This window comes from Schistocerca piceifrons, chromosome 2 (assembly GCF_021461385.2).
Source record: "Schistocerca piceifrons isolate TAMUIC-IGC-003096 chromosome 2, iqSchPice1.1, whole genome shotgun sequence".
Classification (NCBI taxonomy): domain Eukaryota; kingdom Metazoa; phylum Arthropoda; class Insecta; order Orthoptera; family Acrididae; genus Schistocerca; species Schistocerca piceifrons.
Genome location: NC_060139.1, coordinates 723,408,624 through 723,432,267, shown reverse-complemented (window position 1 = coordinate 723,432,267; position 23,644 = coordinate 723,408,624). Strand labels below are relative to the sequence as shown.

The 23,644-nt window shown below is 43.5% G+C and overlaps 1 protein-coding gene across 1 annotated transcript in view; it reads right to left on the bottom strand.

Annotated features, from left to right (window-relative positions):
• The window catches only part of LOC124777568 (ras-like GTP-binding protein Rho1), a 290,221-nt gene extending 266,800 nt beyond the window's left edge, over positions 1–23,421 (bottom strand). Inside the window, exon 1 of the mRNA XM_047253024.1 lies at positions 23,191–23,421. Coding sequence (XP_047108980.1) covers positions 23,191–23,331 — 141 coding nt within the window. The 5' untranslated portion in view covers positions 23,332–23,421. The remainder of the gene's footprint in view (positions 1–23,190) is intronic.
• Between the last annotated feature and the right edge of the window lie 223 nt (positions 23,422–23,644).

Sequence of the window (23,644 nt, the reverse complement as noted above, 5' to 3'; positions counted from 1 at the left end):
ACCGCACGACCACGAGCTGCGGGCACTTCACAGCAGACCTCCCACATGAGAACAACACGGTGCGGACGGAGGTAGTATAGAGGTCTGTTCTACGCTTGCGTAGTGCAGAGGCCCTCGTCTTCACTTGCATGAACAGCAACTCCTGTTCATAGAGAACAGGTCGCTTTGCTGACAATGGAAGACGAGGAAGTTGTACGAGGGGAGTGATCTGAATCTCTGTCGGATCTAAATACCAAACGTGGAAAGAGCGTGGAAACCAGATGGTCCTTTTGCATAGTCGACGTTAACATCGACGTCGCGGCCATTAGATACGCGGCACCCACACACACACACTCACACACAGTGGATAATGAAAGTGACCATGATCTGTTCAAGGAAATGTACCAGTGTTAAACTGGACTTGGGGAAATCGTGGAAAGCAGAAACCGAGACCTCTATATTGGGGCTTGTACCGTCTCCCACCGAAGTCATACGGGTTTGACAGTTCCTCACTGTCTATCGTTACGTACAGCCAACATCGGCCAACGATGGTAGAGCCTGTGTTTACTTTAGTCAGTACGGCTTCGTGTTATACTTAAGTCAGTATTACTTCCCGTTAAGGGTTGGTCGTTACGTGTTAGTTCGCACGTGACTAGAGCACGGATAGAATCAAATTTATCATGTACAACCGTTTAGGCTTTTAGCCATTTTCATGTTTCATACAATAGATATCCAGTGCCAAATCAATTAATTGACAAACGTAACTTACGATACGAGTGTAATCTCTGAAGCTTTCACGTTATTCTAAACTTTCAGCGAAAAATAGCAGGTCTTGAAGACCCAACGATATCGACCGGGCGCCATATCATTCTCAGCCCATAAGCGTCACCGGATACGGATACGAAGGAGCATGTGGTCAGCACACCGCTCTCCCAACCGATGTCAGTTTTCGTGACCGGTGCCGTCAGCGTGAGAGCACTGGGAGATAAATATCGAAGATCTCAGTGGGGATTAAGTGGTGGAGCGATGTGACCAAACAGTTGGCCATGACCATGCCCAGCCTGTTAATTGCTTAGCAAGGAAACTCCGATACTGTGTGAGTGTAATGTTCCTACTTCATCGGAGACATACATTTTGTCGTCTTCGTCTGTCTCTGAATAAAGGGATTTTTAAGAACACGGAAACCAAGTCCCACACGTGTGATTCTACCCCATAAGGAAGACTGACCCATTAATTTTAAACATTATGAAATCATCAAGACTATCCACTTCATCTGGTATTGCTTATACCAAACACGCACTTGAGTTCCTTCAGCATCGTGTTCTCTAGTTAAGAAGTCAACCTTTGTGAAAGACTTGTTTGTTCAACTCTCGCTGTCTTTTTTTAGATTAACTTTTACGTGCACTGTAGATGACTAAAAGTCTTATCAGCTGCTGGTACCTGTTGCAACATGGCGACTTTTTACATCTGAAAATGTGAAAAATTTCCGAAACCAAACCAGTCACCGTACATTTCTCATGCGGTTGGGAGATGACGAAGTATTTGTTTCGTAGAACATCAGGGACAGTCCCGGAATTGTTCCACGAAAAATATGAGGATCTCGTAGACAACCATGTGACTTTTCTCTCTAATTTTGTACTGGACACCAAGTAGAGCCGAAGTAGTGCAGCATCGGTGTAATGTTGTCACTCTATATCATGGTGGATACAAAACATATATCGAGGTTGACACGGTAATATCATCTTTGTTCCATATGATCAGTCGTTTGGCATATCAATCCACTTATAAATAAGTGAGTCAAATTGAATCTCACTCTTTTAGTGTTATGTGGAGGCAGGACGAGCGGAATTATGCGAAATTTATCGTCAAATGGTGCTTGTCAGTCCACATACCACCCCGTAAATCTTCCTAAATAAGTGGTGGATGAATCAACCTGTTTAAAAAATTCCGCGTGGACCAGAGACCAGTGATCAACTCCAGCCTGCATAAGTTATATCAACATTATAGTGGTTTATAACCGTAGGGCTAGTGAATAACGTAGGGCGTGTTACCGAACGCTTGGAACCAAGCTGTCCAATAGTTGGAAAACTGGGTAACGATTCTAGTTGTCCTCTCCCCTTGGCAAGAACGGGTCCGCCTAAATCTGTGGACGCACCGGCACTTTTATGGTGGTCATCGCTCTGTAGGTATAGGCACTTCCTTCATTATACTTCTATAGTTTGGTATTAGGCACCGAATCCTTATATCATCATGTAGTAGTTTCCATTTGGTTTTCTCTTTAATGCTACAATTCAGTAGTTAATTTTGTGGTTACATTTATATTTAATCAATTTTTGATTGGAGAAAGAGTCTTGGTCAGACAGCCTTTGTCTGTGATGAAATGCTCCCACGTGTACTTAAAGACCAATAACCTTAGTGTTTCATCCTAAATGTCATTTCTAAATTCACAGTAATCTATAAAAGCACATCCTGAGATGTTTAAATGAATGTATCATCGCCTTAACCGATTACATTTAGTCATTTCGCAGCCATATTTCTAGGCTTACGTTTACCCAGTGTAAGGTATTTTCCTTCTATGCTGAATATTATAGTCATTGGCAGAATCTACCATGTGTCCTTTAGTTGGTATCAAACAAACAATGCTATGCTTCACATTGTCATACATGAAGTTACGAACTGAAGGAGTACCAATATGTGTATTGAATTTCTCCTTATTTAGGATTTACAGAATTTAATGTGTTTTTCAACATTTGAGTGTCATGACCAGTGACATGACACGCATGTACTCACCTATTTTCACCATAGTCGGTTTAATTGCGGTAACAGGGCACCTCTAGGATCTTAGTAGTTTCTGTCTCTTATTTTCGTGACTTTGAATGAACAGTTTCCATAGACTTTGATCCATACAACTCTCCCTATCTACAGTGCACACAAAACAAGCTACGTCTGCAGTTGCCCCTCCATCTTACCGATATTTTAGGGGACCATGTAATTCTGTCTTTTTTCTTGTTGTACGTACATCATCGTCTGAAGACATTTTCAGTGGTTTGTAGTGGAAACATCGATGCCCATGTTATGTATGTACAGAATAAATACCAGTTATTGGAGATCATTGATCACCTATTTCATTAATGAGCCGCATAGATTAGCACTTCACGCATCCTCGCAAACTAACTTTTTACCTTGACGTAAAGAGAGTTATAAAGGCAGTTGAAATCAATTACTGCAATTCATACAAAATTCCTCCGCGCACAGTCTCGTGCGTAGCTCGCGTGTTAATGAAAGTTTCCGTTGTGCATGAAATCAATTCAGACACTTGCTTCACACAAGCTCAACGATAAGCCAAATACCTGGTGTAAATACACTTTAATTATACAGCCCATCGCTTTCCACACTGGGCAACCCCCTCTTACTAACAAATTAAAGTCTATTAAACATCCTCCATTCAAGATGAACTCTCATACAAGCTTTAATACTTATAAAATCAAGAGACTGTATTTAGTAAAATACTTTTCAACACTGACAACGTAGTCGCTTCTTTACACTAAAGTGCCATGAGAATGGAACTTAATAAGCTGACCGTAGCCTGTTGGTCCATCGTCAGTCGGAAAAAAGAATTGGTGTCGTATTGTCTTGAGTTTTAAAAATCCTTAGTACAAGACCATGCGTTGATGGCTGCAAATATCCGTGCACAGAGCATGAAAGTCCTATAGTGTACGACGAAGTGATTCGTGAACCCCGAACGGAATCTCCACAGCAGCTTCAAAGCGTTCCATAGTCGTCTCGTCTGGCCTGTTTTGGAAACAGGATTTTATGTCGAACTCATTATGATGCTTTTAAAACAAAACGGAGAACGATCATGGTCTTTTAGGTTTGAGGATTCTCTCGCTGGAATAATTGATATTTGGAGCACAAAACATTAGACATGTAAATTTACAACATGGCAACGACAAATCGATGTAGTCCATACCTTGTAAAGCGATTTCTGTAATAACCATACGTACCAGAGTGCTGAATGTAAGCATTTCTTATGACATCGCCTACCATCAGCATGTGAGAAAAATGCCAAGCAGAAGTCCTTTCAGAAAATGACATTTGTTGTGACGATTTTAGAAACTTCATTCATTGGACAGTGAACTTGTTACTACGGTCAAATATATTCACGCGTCCGCAACAGTAACTGGTGACGGAGTCACTTGATCATCAGGGGCACACCGTTTGCAGTGAGACCGGAACTGTATGAACGTGCAAGGAACAGCATGTTCAGATACGTAAAAATCTTCCCCATCATCTTCCTCAAAGACGAGTTGAGACACGGACTGACTACTGTTACTTTTTGAAGAGCGGAAAGACGTGATATCCATTGTCTTAAACCAGACACCGCAGTGCAATTTATTGTAAACGTTAGCGCAGCAAATTCTACGATAACGTTTCGACAAGAGCTGTCACCAAGTAGACAAGAGGCAACCATCAAAGGAATTCAGACATGCTCTGATAAGCTTGTAACAGATCTATTATGACCATACCACAGTGTAAAAAAGATGCTTGTGAAATAGAAACTGGATCTTTGGCAGGAAGACGACATTGCTCTCTCGAAATTTTGTTGAGTAAACTTAGAGAACCGAGGAAAGTTGTATGGCAAGACGCTGCTACAATTTTAAACCTCACGTACAAGCCATTAAACAAACGACATATCAGTGCACGTACAGATCCATATAGAAAGCCATTCTTATCTCGCATAGTACACGAATGGAGTAGGAAAGAATTCGCTAACATTGGCACTTGGTATCCTCGGCCAGATGTGCAGTGAGTTGTGGAGTATTTAGATACAGACAGAGAAAATCAGCGCTTTCGTATCGGAGAGATGGTGATGATAAGGCCATCGCAAGAATCCACGATTGCACCGTTAATGTGACGCTAGTTTACAGATTGCAAATCACCAGTGCCTACAGTTTCCCAAAGTTGTTGAAATTATAACATTTTCCCCGTTCTGTACGACACTGTTCTTACGCCCTGGAACCTGTTACACACGTGTGCTCCACGTGATTCGGCCATTACGGTTCCTATGATAGAGAGATGGTGACAGTCTTCTGGCTAGCCAAGTTACGTTTTCATTCAAAGTGAGGAATGCGTAACTAACCCGAATTATCTGGATAAAATTAACATATTTTTAATGCTGCCATTTAGTACTGGAACACATAATTAACACAAAGAGCGTATGTAAATTGACGTAATCTTTCAAACCAACCTTTGTTGTCAGAACAGTATCTACCAGAAGTTATGTATGAAAGAACTTCTGTTACTGTAGCTCTCGAAAATAAGAATCATCTACTAGAAGTTGTGTATGAAAGCACGCAGAACTTCTGTTACTGTAACTCTCGTGAATAAGAAACTGTCACGGCATTTTCGTAAGGTGACGAAAGAATCGAAAACCTGAACCAGGATGGAGAGAAAAAGATTTGAATTCCACTTCTCCAAATACTTACTTCGTATCGATATCAGATCACCTCATAATCGTTGTTCATTAGTTCAGCCAATACTCACGTGCTTCATCTGGGACGTCTACTGTATGTCATTTCCTACAGTAGTAATGCACGTTTGTAAAATCACAGCTCTGTGATTCGTTCGTAAACATTCGACGAGCTTAGATACTTACGTTGTGCTTGTCTACAGTCGTAAACTGATCACAATTTCTAGGGAAGGATGAGGCATTATTTCGTAGGCTTGTATTTTGCTCAAAAACATCACCAAGTGCTGTGAGATAAAAAGCTGTTATTATATGATCACCTAACAAATGACGTAGAAGATGAGATTATGATCACTGACAGTGAGTTAAGCTAACTGAAGAGATTGAAATAAATTCTTTGTTCTACTTCAGATCACCCGACCGCATAGCCGTGCGTGTTAAAGCGCTTTCCGAGACTGGGAGGTGCACTGGCGCGTGATCGAATCCGGCCGGCGGCTTAACGATGAGGTTAACCTGTAGTAAACTCTCGCCCACTTGCACATGAATAACACTACACGCAGACAGTCGGGATACCAATATTCCATCCCCGGGTAACGGGATGGCGACACGAAGAGCATCCGCGTAACACTTAAACTAAACCACGCCAAATTAGTTAACAACAATGTCGACCCTGCGCCGATGCGGTATAAAGGGATAAGAGAAAGAAAAAGATACAGCTTCAGATCGAGTGTTCAGAATAAGAGAAAAGATCAGCCAGTGGAAGACTGTACGGATGACTTGCTCGTGGTAGCGATATCTGAGCTGCAAAAAGTCTGTGTTCCCTCTCTCCGCGCGATTGGATGCCGGCAGAAATCAGATAATGGGCTAACGCTGTTCTGTGAACAAGCGGAGAGACACGCAGGATCTATGTTGATTATACCAATTCTAAACAGAATACCTTAGGGGCTTGCATGGTTTGGAATTGAGCTGATCTGTGCGGAAATGACATCACTCGAGAGAAACAAAGGACCAAAGTTATTAAAATCATTCTGTTGTCGAGTGGAGGGTGTACAATGGATGCAGGAAAAGCGCTGCTGGTGCTCTACCGTGGAGTATTCTGCAAACTTTACTTTGAAAAAAAAAAAGCACTCCTCGTTTTTCATCTGTAGTAACCCATCCCTCCCATCACGAGTAATTGCGGCCGAGTTATTAACGTATCCATACGAACTGTATTGTTGTATGGGAGAACCCGGAACAAATTCTAAACTGAGCCAGTACAGTTTCTGAACAAATAAGAGCTCTTTTCGGATTTCTCTAGTGGCACCACAACGAATGTGTTGTGCCAACTGTTTAAAAAAGCTGCTGTCATTTCGTTTAAAAATGGTAAAGGAACCAGGTCGCAAATCATTCCACTAGTACATAAATGTCTTTGGTAAGGAAGTGACAGAATTTTCCAATGGCAGCTGCAAGACGATTCGTCCCGTCTCGTCTCACGGTCCTATTACGAAATATGTAAGTTCATATAACTAGTCGTATAAAATTTCACCATCTTATTCCACCTTCTCTCATGTGTAGGTCGATTGTAAAAGTATTACAGAGCTAACTCGGTTTATGCATAGCACTGGAAGTAGCGGGTACAACGAAACAGTCGATACACTGAATCACCTAGCGGGGCAGTGCGGTTAGGATCTATGATAGTGAGAAATCCAAGAAGTTTCTCGCTCGACTACAGGTAGCCGCTCAAAAAGAACGTGCAATTGAAAATCCAGTCCAATGCGAAGTCCGTTCTGTACTACGTTTCTTAGTGTCAATTAATGAATAAACGTTCACATTTATGGCAAAATTTGTGGTGTATTCGCCACGAGCGTGAAGACTGAAAGATTTGTGTGTCAATGGAATCACTTGTTTAAGAGTGGAAAGACAAATATTCATAGTGATGACAGAAGAGAACTTCTATTTGTAGTCAGCCATGAAGTAACACAGAAAATCTGACGAACGCCAGCGTTTCACGAAACCTCAGGAGTCGGTCAACTTTTCGCATATTTCTCCGGTTGTTTTGCATGAGGTCGCACTCAAACAAATGGTGTACTGGATGTTCTAAGAGCGTTTGATTCTAAGACCCTCAGATGGTAGAATTTTATGCAGGGGGATACTATCGACTCGTTAAGATATATCACTAATGCCTAAATTTTAATAATTTTTATGTATAGAATTAATAAAAGGTGCAGTTTAAAATTAATTTGCCTCAACTAATTTGGGACTTCGTTACAGCCTGACAAATGGTGCTTTCCGGATAGTTCACATACTGGATACGCATGCGAACCAAGACACTTAAAGATTTCCCTGATTGCTAACCCTTCAAAACAGAAAACTGTGATGTTTCTAAACGATCCTATTATCAGTTTCTACGCTAATCGCCAGGAAGAAGAATAAATATTAAAAGAGAACTAAATTTGGAAAGCTGCAGTAGAAGAGAATGATGAAATGCCCCTAACAATGCATCAGGTATCACAGAAAAATTTATTTCCCAATGATGACAATGAGAAGTCGACCGTGTGGGAGACTTCATGCTAAAAGAAAATAAAGAACTTCATCGTCAAACATCGCCACAGATCATCGCTGACAAGAAGGGAGTTTGTACATGATCTCTGTTTGGAGGAGGTAATTATTGATTTTTATCAATATAGTTGGTTGAATTTTCATAGCACTTAATTTGTTAAATAAGGCGGATATTTCCTATTTATTGCCACATTTTAAACCTAAAGTTATTAATCAGCGGGTAAGGGAATGTACACGTTATCGTTTCCGTCCATTCAGCAACAGTGGTACTGTGATTAAGACGCTAAGTTTGTGTTCTTGAGCATGGTGGCTCAAAACCAACCTAATCACACAGGTTTAGATCTTTCTAGAGGAGAAACAACGTGCTATATTTCCATTGGTGTGAATGATTCTAGCTGGCCGTTGTGGCCGAGCGGTTCTAGGTGCTTCAGTCAAGGAATGGTGCTGCTGCTACGGTCGCAGGTTCGAAACCTGCCTCGGGCATGGATGTGTGTGATGTCCTTAGGTTAGTAAGGTTTTAGTAGTTCCAAGTTCTAGGGGACTGATGACCTCAGATGGTAAGTCCCATAGTGCTTAGAGCCATTTGAATCATTTTTTTTAGTGTGTCTTTGTCTTATCTGGGTTTCGCTCATTTTGTTCGTTTGCCAACTTTTTGGCCCAGATTTAACTTCAGTAGCTACTGCTGCGAACAAATCGACGTACTAACGGGGAAGTGTGTGGTTTCACTATTTAGCCAATTGAGGGGTGCGGCTGCCGGACGTGAAATCGGTGAGGAAAGGAGGCAGTAAAGAAATCAGATGTCTTAGTCCAGGCTCAAAAACGCTAGCGGGTTGAGTAGTAGTAAAGCAGTTAATAAGCGTAAAATGTTTGCTTACCCGGAGTGAGAGTTGATGCTGTAAAAGCTAAATATTGTCATAGTTATTATCGACTAACTGAGCTACTGTTAAAGCGAATAAATTATACAGTTTTACACACTGAAGCGCTAGAGAAACTGATATAGGCATGTGTATTCAAATACAGAGATAAGTAAACAGGCAGAATACGATGTTGTGGTCGCAACATCTACATAAGACAACAAGTCTGCCGCAGTTGTCAGATCGGTTACTGCTACTACAATGGCCGGTTATTATGATTTAAGTGAGTTTGAACGTGGTGTTATATTCGGCGTAGGGGCGATGGGATACAGAATCTCCGAACTAGGAATGAAGTGGGGATTTTCCCGTACGACAATTTCACGAGTGTACCGTGAATATCAGGAATCCGGTAAAACATCAAATCTCCGACACCGCTGCGGCCGGATAAAGATCCTACAAGAAAGGGACCAACGACGACTGAAGAGAATCGTTCAACGTGACAGAAGAACAATTCTCCAGCACATTGCTGCAGATTTCAATGCTGGACCATCAACAAGTGTCGGCGTGCGAACCGCTCAACGAAATATCATCGATATGGGCTTCCGGAACCGAAGGCCCACTCGTGTACCCTTGATGACTGCACGACATAAAGCTTTACGTCTCGTCTGGGCCCGTCAACACCGACATTGGACTGTTATGACTGGGAATACGTTGCCAGGTCGGACAAGTCTTGTTTCAAATTGTACCGTGCGGATGGACGTTTACAGGCATGGAAACAATCTCATCAATCCATGGACCCCGCATGTCAGCAGAGGACTGTTCAAGCTGGTGAAGGCTCTGTAATATTGTTGGGCGTGTACAGCTGGAGTGATGTGGGACCCCTGATACGTCTAGATACGACTCTGACAGGTGACACATACGTAAGCATCCTGTCTGATCAGCTGCATTCATTCATGTCCATCGTGCATTCCCACGGCCTTGGGCAATTACAGCAGGACAATGCGACACCCCACACGTCCACAGTTGTTACACAGCGGCTCCAGGAATACTCTCCTGAGTTTAAACACTTCAGCTGGCCACCAAACTCCCCGGACATGAACAGTATAGAGCATATCGGAGACGTCTTTCAACGTGCTGTTGAGAAAAGATCTCCACCGTCTCGTGATCTTACGGATTTATGGACAGCGCTGCAGGATTTATGGTGTCTTTTCCCTCCAGCACTACTTCAGACATTAGTTGAGTCCATGCTACATCGTGTTGCGGCACTCCTGCCTCTTCGCGGGGGCCCTACACGATATTAGTATGGTGTACCAGTTGTTATGGCTCTTCAGTGTATATGAACCTAATGCCTTCTTATTTAGAAAGATATCGTTGTTAGATATGGATCACTGTAGATCAGAACTTGCAAGCCAGTTACATCTACACGTGTACTTTGCCAGTTATTGCCTAATGCGTATTAACCATAATTTCTCTGATAATAATGTCGTGGTCAGTATGCGACATATATAATACGGCATTAAACTTTTTGGTCACTCGTTTTGGTACGTGGGCATTTCTGTGAAACTGTCACGATGACTGAATGAATCCGTGACAAATGGTACAGGTGTACGTTGATTTCATCTTTTCCGTTAATCCAATCAAACAAGGACCCAAGAACTACGAGTGCGGGCTGAAAAGTAGTGACTCCGAATTTCTTGAAGATTTTTAAGTAAAACATACGTTATTACTATTATATTTCTTTAATATTCATATCTATATATCTGCAGTTCTCTGTCGCTTGAGGGCTCCCAACCGTGGCGTGTAACATGGCGGTGTGTAACTTAGCAACGTCGGTGCGCGAGAAACAGCGTAGTGTAATCGAGTTTCGAAATCGAAAGTTAGTCCACAAGTGGAGCAGCCTCTCTTCAATATGACAATGCCAGAACACACACAGGCGCTGCGACATCTTCAACAATCGGACCATTGCGTTCGCTGTCGTCGATCATTGTCCATAGAGTCCCACCTTGGCTCCCTCTGATTTTCATCTGTTTCCGAAACTTAGAGAACAGGTTCGAGGACTTCACTATAATAGTTATGAAGCGATGCAAGCACAGGTGAGATTGTGGTATCAACAGCAAAGTCAAACATTCTACAATGACGGTATGAACAAACTAGTCTCTCGATGAGAGAAATGTGTTCGTCGCCAGGAGTTGCCGTATTGAGCAATAAATACGCAGATATGAAGAATGAAGATGTAGAATGTTAATAACGTTTGCTTTACTTAAAAAGTTTTCAGAATTCCCACGTAAAATATTCAGAGGCATTACTTTTAAGCACGCCCTTGTACAAACAATCTTCAGTTACAGTTTGAACCTCTTTCACGTGTGAATTACGTTTCCTTATGATTCTTCCACTACATCTGAGCCTGGAATTTGCCTTTATGACGGCTACACTCACTCCTGCGTAAATCACTCTGGACAGACGTTTAAAGTCACATGCCAACCTGCTGATCTTCTGTAAGGCTATATATTTCGTAACACGTCGCCTATCACACAACTGGGTCGACTGTGAAAGGCATTACATGGCTACAGACGTTATCCGCCAGACCACCAATGCAAGCTGCTCTCCATCAGAGTGGCAACATCACGAAGACGGCTGGGACAGCTATTTTGTTATTTAAGAATCGCATTTGAATGTTCGTTGTGTATGAGTAGACAGTGTTTTGATGATCCCATAACTGCCACGTGAATATGAAATTTTTTGTCTCAGAAGCACCATACACAACCCCATGTAGGAACAAAACGACCCCACGCGACTAGTGCAGGTACTCAACCCCATGTAGGCTGTCAGTGGCCCCAAGTGACTAGCGCCCGATAGGATACACTTATCGCTCGCTCAGTTGCGCAGTTTCATATAGCCACGTCACGTACGTTAATGCAGAAAAAGAGCCTGTTTGCAGCACGACAAGTAATCACATGTGGAGTGCAATGATTTCTGAAGCACCACTGACTGGCAGCATGTCAACTACTGTCGCGGATTCGTTTTGACGCAGCAGAAAGCGGAGACTCACTGACAGTGACAACACTGGGCGCACAAGTAGCAACACGTCGTCTTTTCACACGAATCGTAATTCCGTGTGCAGCATTACGATAGATGTATCCTTATGTAGAGGCTCTTAGGACAATTAACTGCGACATATTGCATTGGTCATCGTTATAAAGACCAGGGCTTCGAGTAACGGTATGAGACGCCGTTAGGAACAACATAGGATTACATTTGGTACGCTTAGCCGGTAATCTGGACATCAGCCGCTACATTTCAGACAGGTTAAGATGTGAGGCTGTGACCTGTCTCTGTGGCGTTACTTTTCAACAAGATACCGGAAAACCGTATGTTGCCCTTGCTGTCCTGCCTTATTTTGAAACAGAGTGTGTTCGAGTGTTGTTCTAGTCAGCACGTTTCTTCAAATCCCTCAGCTACTGAAAACACCTGGTCATGAGTTGTCGTAATACTGAGACACTATCACTCATGAGACACTATGATTCACGAACTCTACAATACTGTTCAAGCAGAATCGAAAGATGAACCCGTATCTGTCATCTAAGTTCAGTTCAACTTGATGCCCGGACAGCTTAAAGCCACTGTTGAGCTAGGTGTGACAGTTCATGTATTGCATTTGGCACTATGTATATGTCAAACCACTTGCAAACTTAAACACTATTCATCCTGTTGTGCTGTATAAGTACAATTTTGTTGTTTGCTATCTAACATATGTACATATTCCAGGCCACTGATGATGCCTTGCAGAAAATAAAGGCGAAACGCGTATGGCACTAAAATTGTTTTTTATTCAGTTGCTGTCAGACGGTCCACAAGTAAAAATTATCAATATACCGTAATATCTTCCTCGTGTTGCAATTTTCATGGAAAGCTGTGTACCTAGTGTGTACAGAGGCGGTCCTATCAAACTACGCTAAAACCCTCCTCGCTGATTTCGCTTCTGGTACCACCCCATTACGATTGACATAATGATCTTGCTGAGTTGTCTTCATTCCGATCGTGTATCCGTTTCACTATTCCATGTGTAGGTGTTTTATTTCCTGGACGAACGTATGCAACCACATCGATGTATCACTGAAGTTTAAGGGGATGTTTATTATCTTTGGCCCGAAAAAAGCATGTTCTATGAGTATATTTTCCTCGGGATGTATAATAGATATCAATGTCAAATTTGGTCAAAATGTTTATTGATATTTCCTCTACAAACTGGAATTTTTTCGAACGGAAATGTCGAAGAATAAAGGCGGAAGTGCCGTCGGAACCAAAGCAAATTTCGATGTAGACCTCCACGCGCGGTATGTCACAAGTCAGCCGACTCGTCTGAAATAAAAATTGAGTTGACATTAGCGAAGTATATAAGATTATTTAGGAGTTCTATCTCGCTTAAGTTATTTGGACCATAGGAAACAAAATGGCGGCCATTTGGAGAAAAGGGTTTTTTTCTTCGATTTTTCGACTTCGTCGGCCAACTAAAAACATATATAGTTGCTGGATCGGAATAAAAGTGGTACAACTCCTAGACAATTCAGTTAGCTTCGTCGAAAACAAAGAATCATGCCAATCGGTTCAGTAGACTTGAAGTTACCATACCGCACGAAAAAAAAAGTCATTTGGAGAAAAACGCGTTTGAAGTTTTGACTACATATAAATGAGGTATTATGAAACATACGTTAAATCTGCTATTCCGGGTCCATAAACTAGTCCTTCCTCTTCCTCACAGAGGGCGTTCTGTTGATCTGGGCCATCTTGCGCTCCCCCAGAGCAGCGCGTACGGCCGGTGACAAGCGGTTTTCGGCCGCTTGAATCCGGTGGTCGTCCGAATGCTTGGCGAACTGCGTCGAATAGAGTCCCAGGGTGACGTCCATAGTTGTCATGGTCTTCATAATTGCTGAATACCCTTCGTTGAAGCTGCTCACTGCCAGAAAAGTCGCAGTCTCCACAGTCTTCGCACCAGAATGCAAATGCTTGGGGCTAACTTCGAAACACACGCGTTCAAAAAATGGTTCAAATGGCTCTGAGCACTATGGGACTTAACATCTCTGGTCATCAGTCCCCTAGAACTTAGAACTAGTTAAACCTAAATAACATAAGTACAACACACACATCCATGCCCGAGGCAGGATTCGAACCTGCGACCGTAGCAGTCGCGCGGTTCCGGACTGAGCGCCTGAACCGCTAGACCACCGCGGCCGGCCACGCGTTCAAACTTTCATCTGAATTTTGTGCGTTTCCTCCCAAGCACAGGTACAATAACCCATCCTCCAAAGGAAAAAAAAAACTGGTGCGTGAAAAAAAGGTCGATTTCAGCAGGTGCATTTTTTTGTTCAACCGCGAATAACAAACATTTCCGTTCCGTATTCGGAAAAATCGTTTCAGGGCTGGATTCTAAACACTTTTATGGATCCAAAAATGCAGTTTAAACTAAAATCAGTTTTTTGAACGAAAAAATAGTAAACCTCCCTTTAAGAAACACATCAACCTGTGCTCCGCCATCTACCGTCCTCTGCCATTGGATCAATAGACACTCGATGGCAAATATGGTACACACTCTTACCGTTCCACAGTTTAGGAATTGAGTAGTATTCCGTTAGGAATTCGGTGAGTGCAGGGGTACTTTCCTCAAGAATGCCTTATTTTCTTTCCCATCACTTCCCATTAGAGGTAGTGTTCCGTCCGTAATGACCCCGAGATTATGAAAAATATGCTTGACTCTTAATTTTCACTTCCTTTTGTGGGATCGCTTGAAAGCACGTATGCTACGACAGCAAAAGCATCCGAAAACACGAGAATTTTGCAGAACTAGCGATAATGCACGCACTTCTTCATTTCGCAGTTGCAACAGGACACAACTGGAACAGCAGCAGCAGCTCGTGCTTTAGACTTCCATGTCCGGTTGCAGTTGATGTGTTTACATTCAGCCGGCCGGTGTGGTCAAGCGGTTAAAGGCGCTTCAATCTGGAACCGCGCGACCGCTACGGTCGCAGGTTCGAATCCTGCCTCGGGCATGGATGTGTGTTATGTCCTTAGGTTGGTTAGGTTCAAGTAGTTCTAAGTTCTAGGGGACTGATGAGCTCAGATGTTAAGTCCCATAGTGCTCAGAGCCATTTGAACCATTTGTTTACATTCAGTGGGGCTCGGTGCCGACTTCACTCCAGCGGGCTCCTATCTGCGACATGAGTTCCCTGCCCTGACAGATGAGCAACAGTGAAGTTCCAGTCTCTGAAATAAGTCAGTTTATACAGCAGTGTTGTGTTTTGTTTGTGTTACTGTCGCTGATAAGAGGAAATTGAGACAATAACATCTGTTTCTAGCAAATAGCGAACTCATAACAAACAGCGACAACAAGCGTAGGTGTTCAGTTTTCCCGTCCGTTGGACAGACTACCAGCAACAGCGTCATATCCCCTCATTCTATGACGTACTACAGAGAGTATTAGAATTTAACCAACGCTATTGGCACAAAGTATGGTCTCAACTGAAATAAATTCACTGAAATTATGTGAGTGTAGTCAATGGCTATGAAATCACTGCACTACATCGTTCTCAAGTAATTTCAGAAAATCCGGTTATAATTAATATTTCTTCGTGTTTCTTTGTGTTTCACTAGGATTCGAGCCCAGTCCTCACGCTTATCTGTAGCACTTACTTATACCAATTCGGGCATCCGAGCACACCTATAAGACCAAACAAAACATTCAGTTTCACATGCGTTTTCCTCGTATTTTTTCGAACAAACATCCAGAGGTTCTCTCTTAGGGACACGATCGCTACCTCCGTCCAAGAATACCAATGACTTACGGATTTCCAGATGCAGTGCTTGTTGTCTTTCATTGGAGGGGGGTTCAATAACTAGTGCAACACATTTTTATCTGAAACCAAGTTGCTTTCATTCGGGATTACAATACACCATATTATTCCCCACTCACTCGGCTACAAAACCCTATTTCTCGACGTAATCTCTGTTCAACGAGACTGTCTTACGCGCAGAGTAACGTTCTACTAGTCTACATCTACATTTATACTCCGCAAGCCACCCAACGGTGTGTGGCGGAGGGCACTTTACGTGCCACTGTCATTACCTCCCTTTCCTGTTCCAGTCGCGTATGGTTCGCGGTAAGAACGACTGCTGGAAAGCCTCCATACGCCCTCGAATCTCTCTAATTTTACATTAGTGATCTCCTCGGGAGGTAAAAGTATGGGGAAGCAATATATTCGATACCTCATGCAGAAACGCACCCTCTCGAAACCCGGACAACAAGCTACACCGCGTTGCAGAGCGCCTCTCTTACAGAGTCTGCCACTTGAGTTTGCTAAACATCTCCGTAACGCTAGCACGCTTACCAAATAACCCTGTGACGAATCGCGCCGCTCTTCTTTGGGTCTTCTCTATCTCCTCTGTCAACCCGACCTGGTACTGATCCCACACTGATGAGCAATACTCAAGTATAGGTCGAACGAGTGTTTTGTAAGCCACCTCCTTTGTTGATGGACTACATTTTCTAAGGACTCTCCCAATGAATCTCAACCTGGTACCCGCCTTACCAACAATTAATTTTATATGATCATTCCACTTCAAATCGTTCCGTACGCATACCCCCAGATATTTTACAGAAGTAATTGCTACCAGTGTTTGTTCCGCTATCATTTAATCATACAATAAAGACTCCATCTTTCTATGTATTCGCAATACATTACATTTGCCCATGTTAAGGGTCAGTTGCCACTCCATGCACCAATTGCCTATCCGCTGCAGATCTTCCTGCATTTCACTGCAAATTTCTAATGCTGCAAATTCTCTGTGTACTACAGCATCATCCGCGAAAAGCCACATGGAACTTCCGATACTATCTAGTCGACGTCGGTGACAACGTCTTGCTGCATAAATAACCTACCCATCATCCACGCACTGCTTTCCGGGAGTGCATACTTTATTGGGCAAAACATATGGAAGGCAGAACGTGCGAGATACGGACTGCAGGGTGGATGAAGAAGAACACTCCTGTGAAGTTTTGTGACCTTCTCTCGGGTGCGCTGCCATGTGTAAGGTCTTGCGTTGTCAAGGAAGGGAGAAGTTCATTTGCATTGTTGTGGCGACGAACACACTGCAAGGAATCACAGCTGTGCGCGGCCGGCCGTCCCGCGGGAGAGCGGACAGGTTTGCGCGACTTGTTGCGATGATGACAGACGCCTCGCTAAACGACACATCATGTTTCTGTTCACTGGCAATTCTCCATAGCCTGCAAGTGCCTATGAATGTCTGCGATGCTCTGGTTTTCCGCCAAAAGAAACTCAATGACAGCTCTCTGCTTGGAACGCAGCTCCGTTACAGACGCCACTTTGAAGGCTACATACAGCTCCGCCACCCACCGGAACTTCATGAAACTATAGGGGCTGAAGCGGGAATATTCCATGATGTCCCACAACAAATTCCGCATTTATCAATCGAAATTGGCCGAGAGCAAAAATACGTTGCATTACTTACTGAACGCCCCTCGTAGTTATTTAGTGGGAGAACGGAATCGGCAACCGAACAACCCCTTGACAATACAGCGCCGTTGTTCACAGCAGTTGTGAAGCAGACTGTATTACGATAGATGGGATACGTTCAGCGAATGAACCCAGAGCTGAACGCGCTAAGACAGACTCTGCGTTTGAAGAGACCTCTAGGATATTCCACACTTACAATAAACTATGTTACCAAATATTACAAGCAGGGATTTCACATACGCACAATTGCAGGTGAGTGACATGCAGATCTGTACGGTGACGCTGCTTATCTAATGGGGAGATAACAACGACGAAGAGTGATTAGAAACTCTGAAGCCAAAGTGGCTTCCTAATACCGCTAACGCCTCTGAAGAGCCAAAGAGGATTGGAAATGTCACGTTATTGTCAAATTGATCACCGAGAAACGCGGTCGTGACAGCGTTAAAAAGAAATATATAATTAAAGAAACAACGCTTTTCCAAGAATGGCAATGTGTCCCCATCGCCTATTGTTTGTAGTAGTTAAAACTTTCATTATAACAGTCGTCTGTAACGACGCTGTCGGCTAATTACATCAAAAGACATTTAACAAAAACAGAATTAGAACATGGAAGTCCACTCTTTCGTGTTAAGTGTTTTGGAGGATACAATTTCACGGTACATTCTTGTATATGACAGGTACGCTTCAGAGTCCGGCTGCTGTGAAACCTCTGTTGGATTTTTCGAAGAGTTGTTTTAGAAGGTTCATTTTGTGTAACATCACAAAAGCCCATCCTAGTACTTCCTCATTACAGCACTCGAAATCGAATGCTGCGTTGCCACTTAACACTAGTAACTTCTCTTAAAACGTTTAAGGTATCTCATTCTAGTAGCTCACAGGACATTTCTTAAATAACTTTCGTAATTTCATGTAGTTGTTAGGAGCTGTAGCCATAGTGAAGAACAGATTTCGTTATCTCCAAATGAAAGCAATGTAAAACAATATGGTGAGCGGTCGTGTGGCTAAAATTGTCGTCTTCCTTCAGTCTCTAGACAAAACAGCAGCAACAGTTATCAGTAGATATCCTGAGAAACAATTGCATTACATACAAGTAAATCAGTACCACACATTGTAAATACACTTGAAATGTATCTGATAAACTAACAGTCTAAAAATAAGTTAAAAGGCTTGGGCCGCGAAAAGAAATCCGATCTGTGAGGGCGAATGAGTATTTTCTGTAAGCTATTGGTCATGTAAACAAACAGAAGCTCCACAGGATACTAAGTCCGTCTGACATTGGCAAAATGTAGTCCGTAAATGTGTGTCAGTCCCTAAAGTATCGTGTGGGAGTTATAGTTCGTCGTTTGTGAAGCGAATTTTAGGTTTCCTGGCCTAGTGAATTGGTGAGATTATAGGGCCAACAAGATTTTTTCATATTAAGACTGATGGATTTCCTCTAAATTATTTGGTACATGGACGGATGCCGTAAGTGTTGCCTAGCGTATGTGTTGAGAGCATAGTGGGGAGCGTCAGCCATATCTCGGAGAACTTTGTTTTAAATAACTTGCAGTCTTTTCAAGCGTTTCTCGGCGGCCAATGACCAAACTTCCGATCTACAAAAGATGGAGAGATGTGTGATGGCACATCAGATTGCCAGTTTTGCATTTTCTGATAGCGTATCGTTCTTGAGGAGTGTGTATAATTGACAAAACAGGCCATAGTCATTACTGAGTGCACAGGTTATGTGCGACCTCCATGTCAATCCCTTGGCTACGGTAAGGTATGGCTTGCCACCAGCTGTGAGTTGACAATTGGAGATCTTGAGGTTTGTGGTGAACAGAATGGCCTGGCTCTTGTTAGGATTGGTTTTCACCTTCCAGACAGTGCAACATAGAGTTATTTTGTCCAAAAGTCTCCGGAGGCACCTCAAAATGGAGTTTAGGCTGTAGCACCGCTTGAACAGCGCAGTGTCATTGGCGTACTTGGCGATTTCTCCTCCCACCTGCCTAGGTATGTCACTGATATCGATAGAGGACAGCACGGGCCCGAGAACGGAACCCTGCGGCATGCAGCCAATACCGGTTTTGTGATGTCGCAGGATCTGCGATTCCTGAGAAAGTATATCTTCCCCCTAGGGAAAAAAGAATCAGTCGTCTTGAGTACATGTCCTGGACAACCTATGATTTTAATATATTGTGTGAAGCCATCTTGCCACACGCGCTCGCCGGCCGAGGTGGCCGAGCGGTTGTAGGCGCTACAGTCTGGAACCGCTACGGTCGCAGGTTCGAATCCTGCCTCGGGCATGGATGTGTGTGATGTCCTTAGGTTACTTAGGTTTAAGTAGTTCTAAGTTCTAGGGGCCTGATGAACTCAGAAGTTAAGTCCCATAGTGCTCAGAACCATTTGAACCACTTGAACCACACGCGTTCAAAACGAGTTCCTCATCCGGGTCATGTAGGCCCAAGGGATATCTACCGGCGCCATGTCATCCTGTCTCTTGTGGCGTCACGCGGATGCGGTGTGGAGTGGCGTATGGTCAGCACACCGCTCTCCCCGCTGTTGCGGACTTCCCAGACCGTGGAGCCGCTACGACTCTGTCAATTACCCCCTCAACTGGCATCACGAGGCTGAGTGCACCCCGTACTGGTCCTCTCACCTACGAAAAATCCTTGGCAGTTCCGAGAATCGAGTCTTCCGCAAGGCGACATCTAACGCGTTCAGGAACCTTTTTTATATCAAGGAATAAGTAAGTGACTGTGCTCCTCACTGTACAAATACTCAGTCAAGATAAGGGACTGGTGGACTGTGGAATGCTTTGTGCGGAAATAACTATATTTATATATACTGTGTGTTCTTGTGTAACGAATCTATATAATTAATCTACTCATACTCTGCATACGGAAGTAAAAGTGGTCTGTCATTTGTCAGCTTGAGTACAACAAGATATAACGGAGTATTTTAGTCATCTTATGAAACAAAACTCTGTATCTTAACATCGTGAACCCCAGCTAGGTGATACAAAATCAAGGATGAATAAAATTTTCAGAACACAGCTTGGTAAGAAATTAAATGATTAGCGTTAAATTTATTTCGATGACAATAGGGAAGGACTTTGTCAGGAATGAATCATGGACAGCACTATTGGGAACGCTTGGCCGGCTGGAGAGACAGGTCATCTCGCTAGTCCAGCCACCGCCCGTTGTTCTGTCTCGCTCAGTCCCTCTGCTAGCCTGCTTGTCCTGCCGGCCTCGTGCTTTGTGTGTTTGCTTCGTCAAACACGCCAAATTTCTAATAACAGACGCATGGCTCTTATATGCCCGAAAAATGTTCGGTACTGTACCATACGGTCGACTGCCGACGAAGCTGGAGTCACACGGAAAATCTACGACGTACGGTACCGGTGTTAAAATTTTTGGCAGTTTGAAGAAGAACCACTATAGCCTACTCAAAATAGTGTATTTGATTGAAACAGAAGCAACAATGAGCATGCTAAATGGATGACTGACTACACATAAACGATTTTTTAGTTAGGGTTCGCAGCACTCCCAAATCGATTTTTGGAGATAGTATTGTCTACCAGAAGGTTCTGGCGTCGCTGATTAATGGTAAGGGAATGAAGAACGGCTTTCACTCTCTGTACTGGCTGGCAGCTTTCCAAAAGTGGATAGTGTTTAGTGGTCATACTCTGGAGCCTGTCACGTAGATTAAACACCTAACGATATGAAACGGAATTAACAATGGAAATCACTAGCGAAATAAGGAAAGCGAAAGGATAACATATTCGTTGGCTGTACTCTGGTAAAATGGTGTGACACGTTTAAGAAAGCTGCATCCAAGACACTAGGCAAAAGTTTTACGAAGCTGTTCCGGTGTTAGAAATAGCCCGCATGAAAGCTATGAATAAATTCAGAGACATGCTGCTTGGACTGAAAACATGTCAGTACAGCACATGTGACAGATTCACAGAGAACCTTAGTGAACCTAATTAGTATCTTTGGAAGAATGATCATATTGTGTTTACTGAACCCTTTCGAAAAATAGACACCTGTTTTTGAAAGAGGCTGCAACAAGTCTGTCGTCTATATTGTACATCTTGTGTAAGGATACAGTTGACACCTTAAGAGATATTACGGCATGAACTGGTATGTGCACAGATTCAAATTCATCTGTGTTCGTAGTAAATGGTACAGGTAGCCAGGAGCTCTCGGTGCGAAGCAAAACCGTCCATTACTGCACTGTCGCTCTCACAAGGGAACCTCCCAATAGCACCCCCCTCAGATTTAGTTGAAAGTTGGCACAGTGGATAGGCCTTGAAAACCTGAACACAGATCAATCGAGAAAAAACGAAGAAGTTGTGTGGAACTATGAAAAAAATAAGTAAAATATACAAACTGAGTAGTCCATGTGCAAGACAGGCAACATCAGGGATAATGTGAGTTATGAGCGTCGTGGTCCCGTGGTTAGCGTGAGCAGCTGCGGAACGAGAGGTCCTTGGTTCAAGTCTTCCCTCGAGTGAAAAGTTTACATTCTTTATTTTCGCAGTTATGATCTGTCCGTTTGTTCATTGACGTCTCTGTTCCCTGTAATAAGTTTAGTGTCTGTGTTTTGCGACCGCACCGCAAAACCGTGCGATTAGTTGACGAAAAGACGTGCCTCTCCAATGGGAATCGAAAACATTTGATCGCAAGGTCATAGGTCAACCGATTCCTCCACAGGAAAACACGTCTGATATATTCTATACGACACTGGTGACGGCATGTGCGTCACATGACAGGAATATGTTGTCGACCCACCTAACTTGTACACGTGGCGAATGGGTAAAAAGATTCTTCTACCCTGCCCTATTTAGGTTTTCTTGTGGATGTGATAATCACTCCCAAAAAAGTGATGAAAACATAAGAGTTTGTCACATAAACTGCAACAAATGAATGCAACAGTTTCACAGTCACACAGTTTTCCCTGTGCTCTGTCAAAACATACGTTTTTAACGTTTTCAAATTTTTCCGTGTGTAGACCGTCAAATCCTGCATATGTCCAAGCAAATCTGAACATGTCCTAGAATTTTGGATAGCGAAGTTGATTACGTGTGAGTGCCTGAACTTTGATAATTGACACACGATCACGTAGACAATACTGCTCTGTGTACCTGCGCAGCTTCGCAAAATCATAGAATCTTTTCAGAAAGTATTTCACTTGCCGTCCCCATACTACGGCGCACTTACCTCGCATCGGACGGACAGATAATAATTGTCTGAAAATAAAAAACTAAACTTTTCACTCGAGGGAAGACTGAACCAAGGAGCTCTCGATCCGCAGCTGCTCACGATAACAACGGGACCACGGCGCTCATGAGCTCACACTATCCTTGATGTTGCCTATCTTGCGCATGGACAACTCAGTCTGTATATTTTGCTTATTTTTTTCATAGTTACACACAATTTCTTCCTATTTTCTCTGTGTTCAGTTTTTCAAGGCCTATCCACTGTGGCAACTTATAACTAAATCTGAGAGGGGGTGCGATGGGGAGGTTCCCTTGTCAGTACAGCTGCTACATGCCTCTCCTCTCTTTGTCTCGTTTAACTTTGACATCTCATACCATTTATTAAAAATCCAACTCCTATACCCATTTACAGGATAAATCAAATACACATCACGGACATGTATTATTAGTTTGTTACTATATACGCTAATATCTAGAATATCATAAAGCACAACATATATTACTATATCGCTACGACAATTCGAACTAGGTAGTTGAGGAAAAGAAACACTGCCCTCTCTCTTTTATTTTTGGTGAACTGCCAGACGAAAGAGTACTGCTCAGATGCAATTCACCATGATCACTCACCTCGACAAATTTGTCCGAGACGAACCTTTCGACGAGCGCCGTCTTGCCGCACTTGGAGTCGCCGACGAGCACGATGTTGCAGTCGATGTCCTGCAGCGCGTCGCCGCCACCGCCGCCGCCGCCGTCCCCTCCCGTATCCATGGTTTCGACAACAACGCGGCGCCCCGTGTCCCGCAGCGCACGGTACGGCAGCGGACGCACAGCTCACTCGGCAGCTCGGCGCGACACGGCACTTGCTAGTTCCGGGCAGCCCGCGGCGCCAGCATCCCGCTACTGGCACGGCGGAGGCGCGCCGGGCACGTGCAGCTGCTCTCCCAGACGCGCATGCGCACTGGCCGCCGTCTGCGAGTAGGGCAGCCCCAGGTAGAAGCAGACAGCGCGTGGCCCTCCACGGCAGCAACAGCTGGCAATGGACCACAAAAATTCTTACATCGTGCACCAAGAGTTGTACACG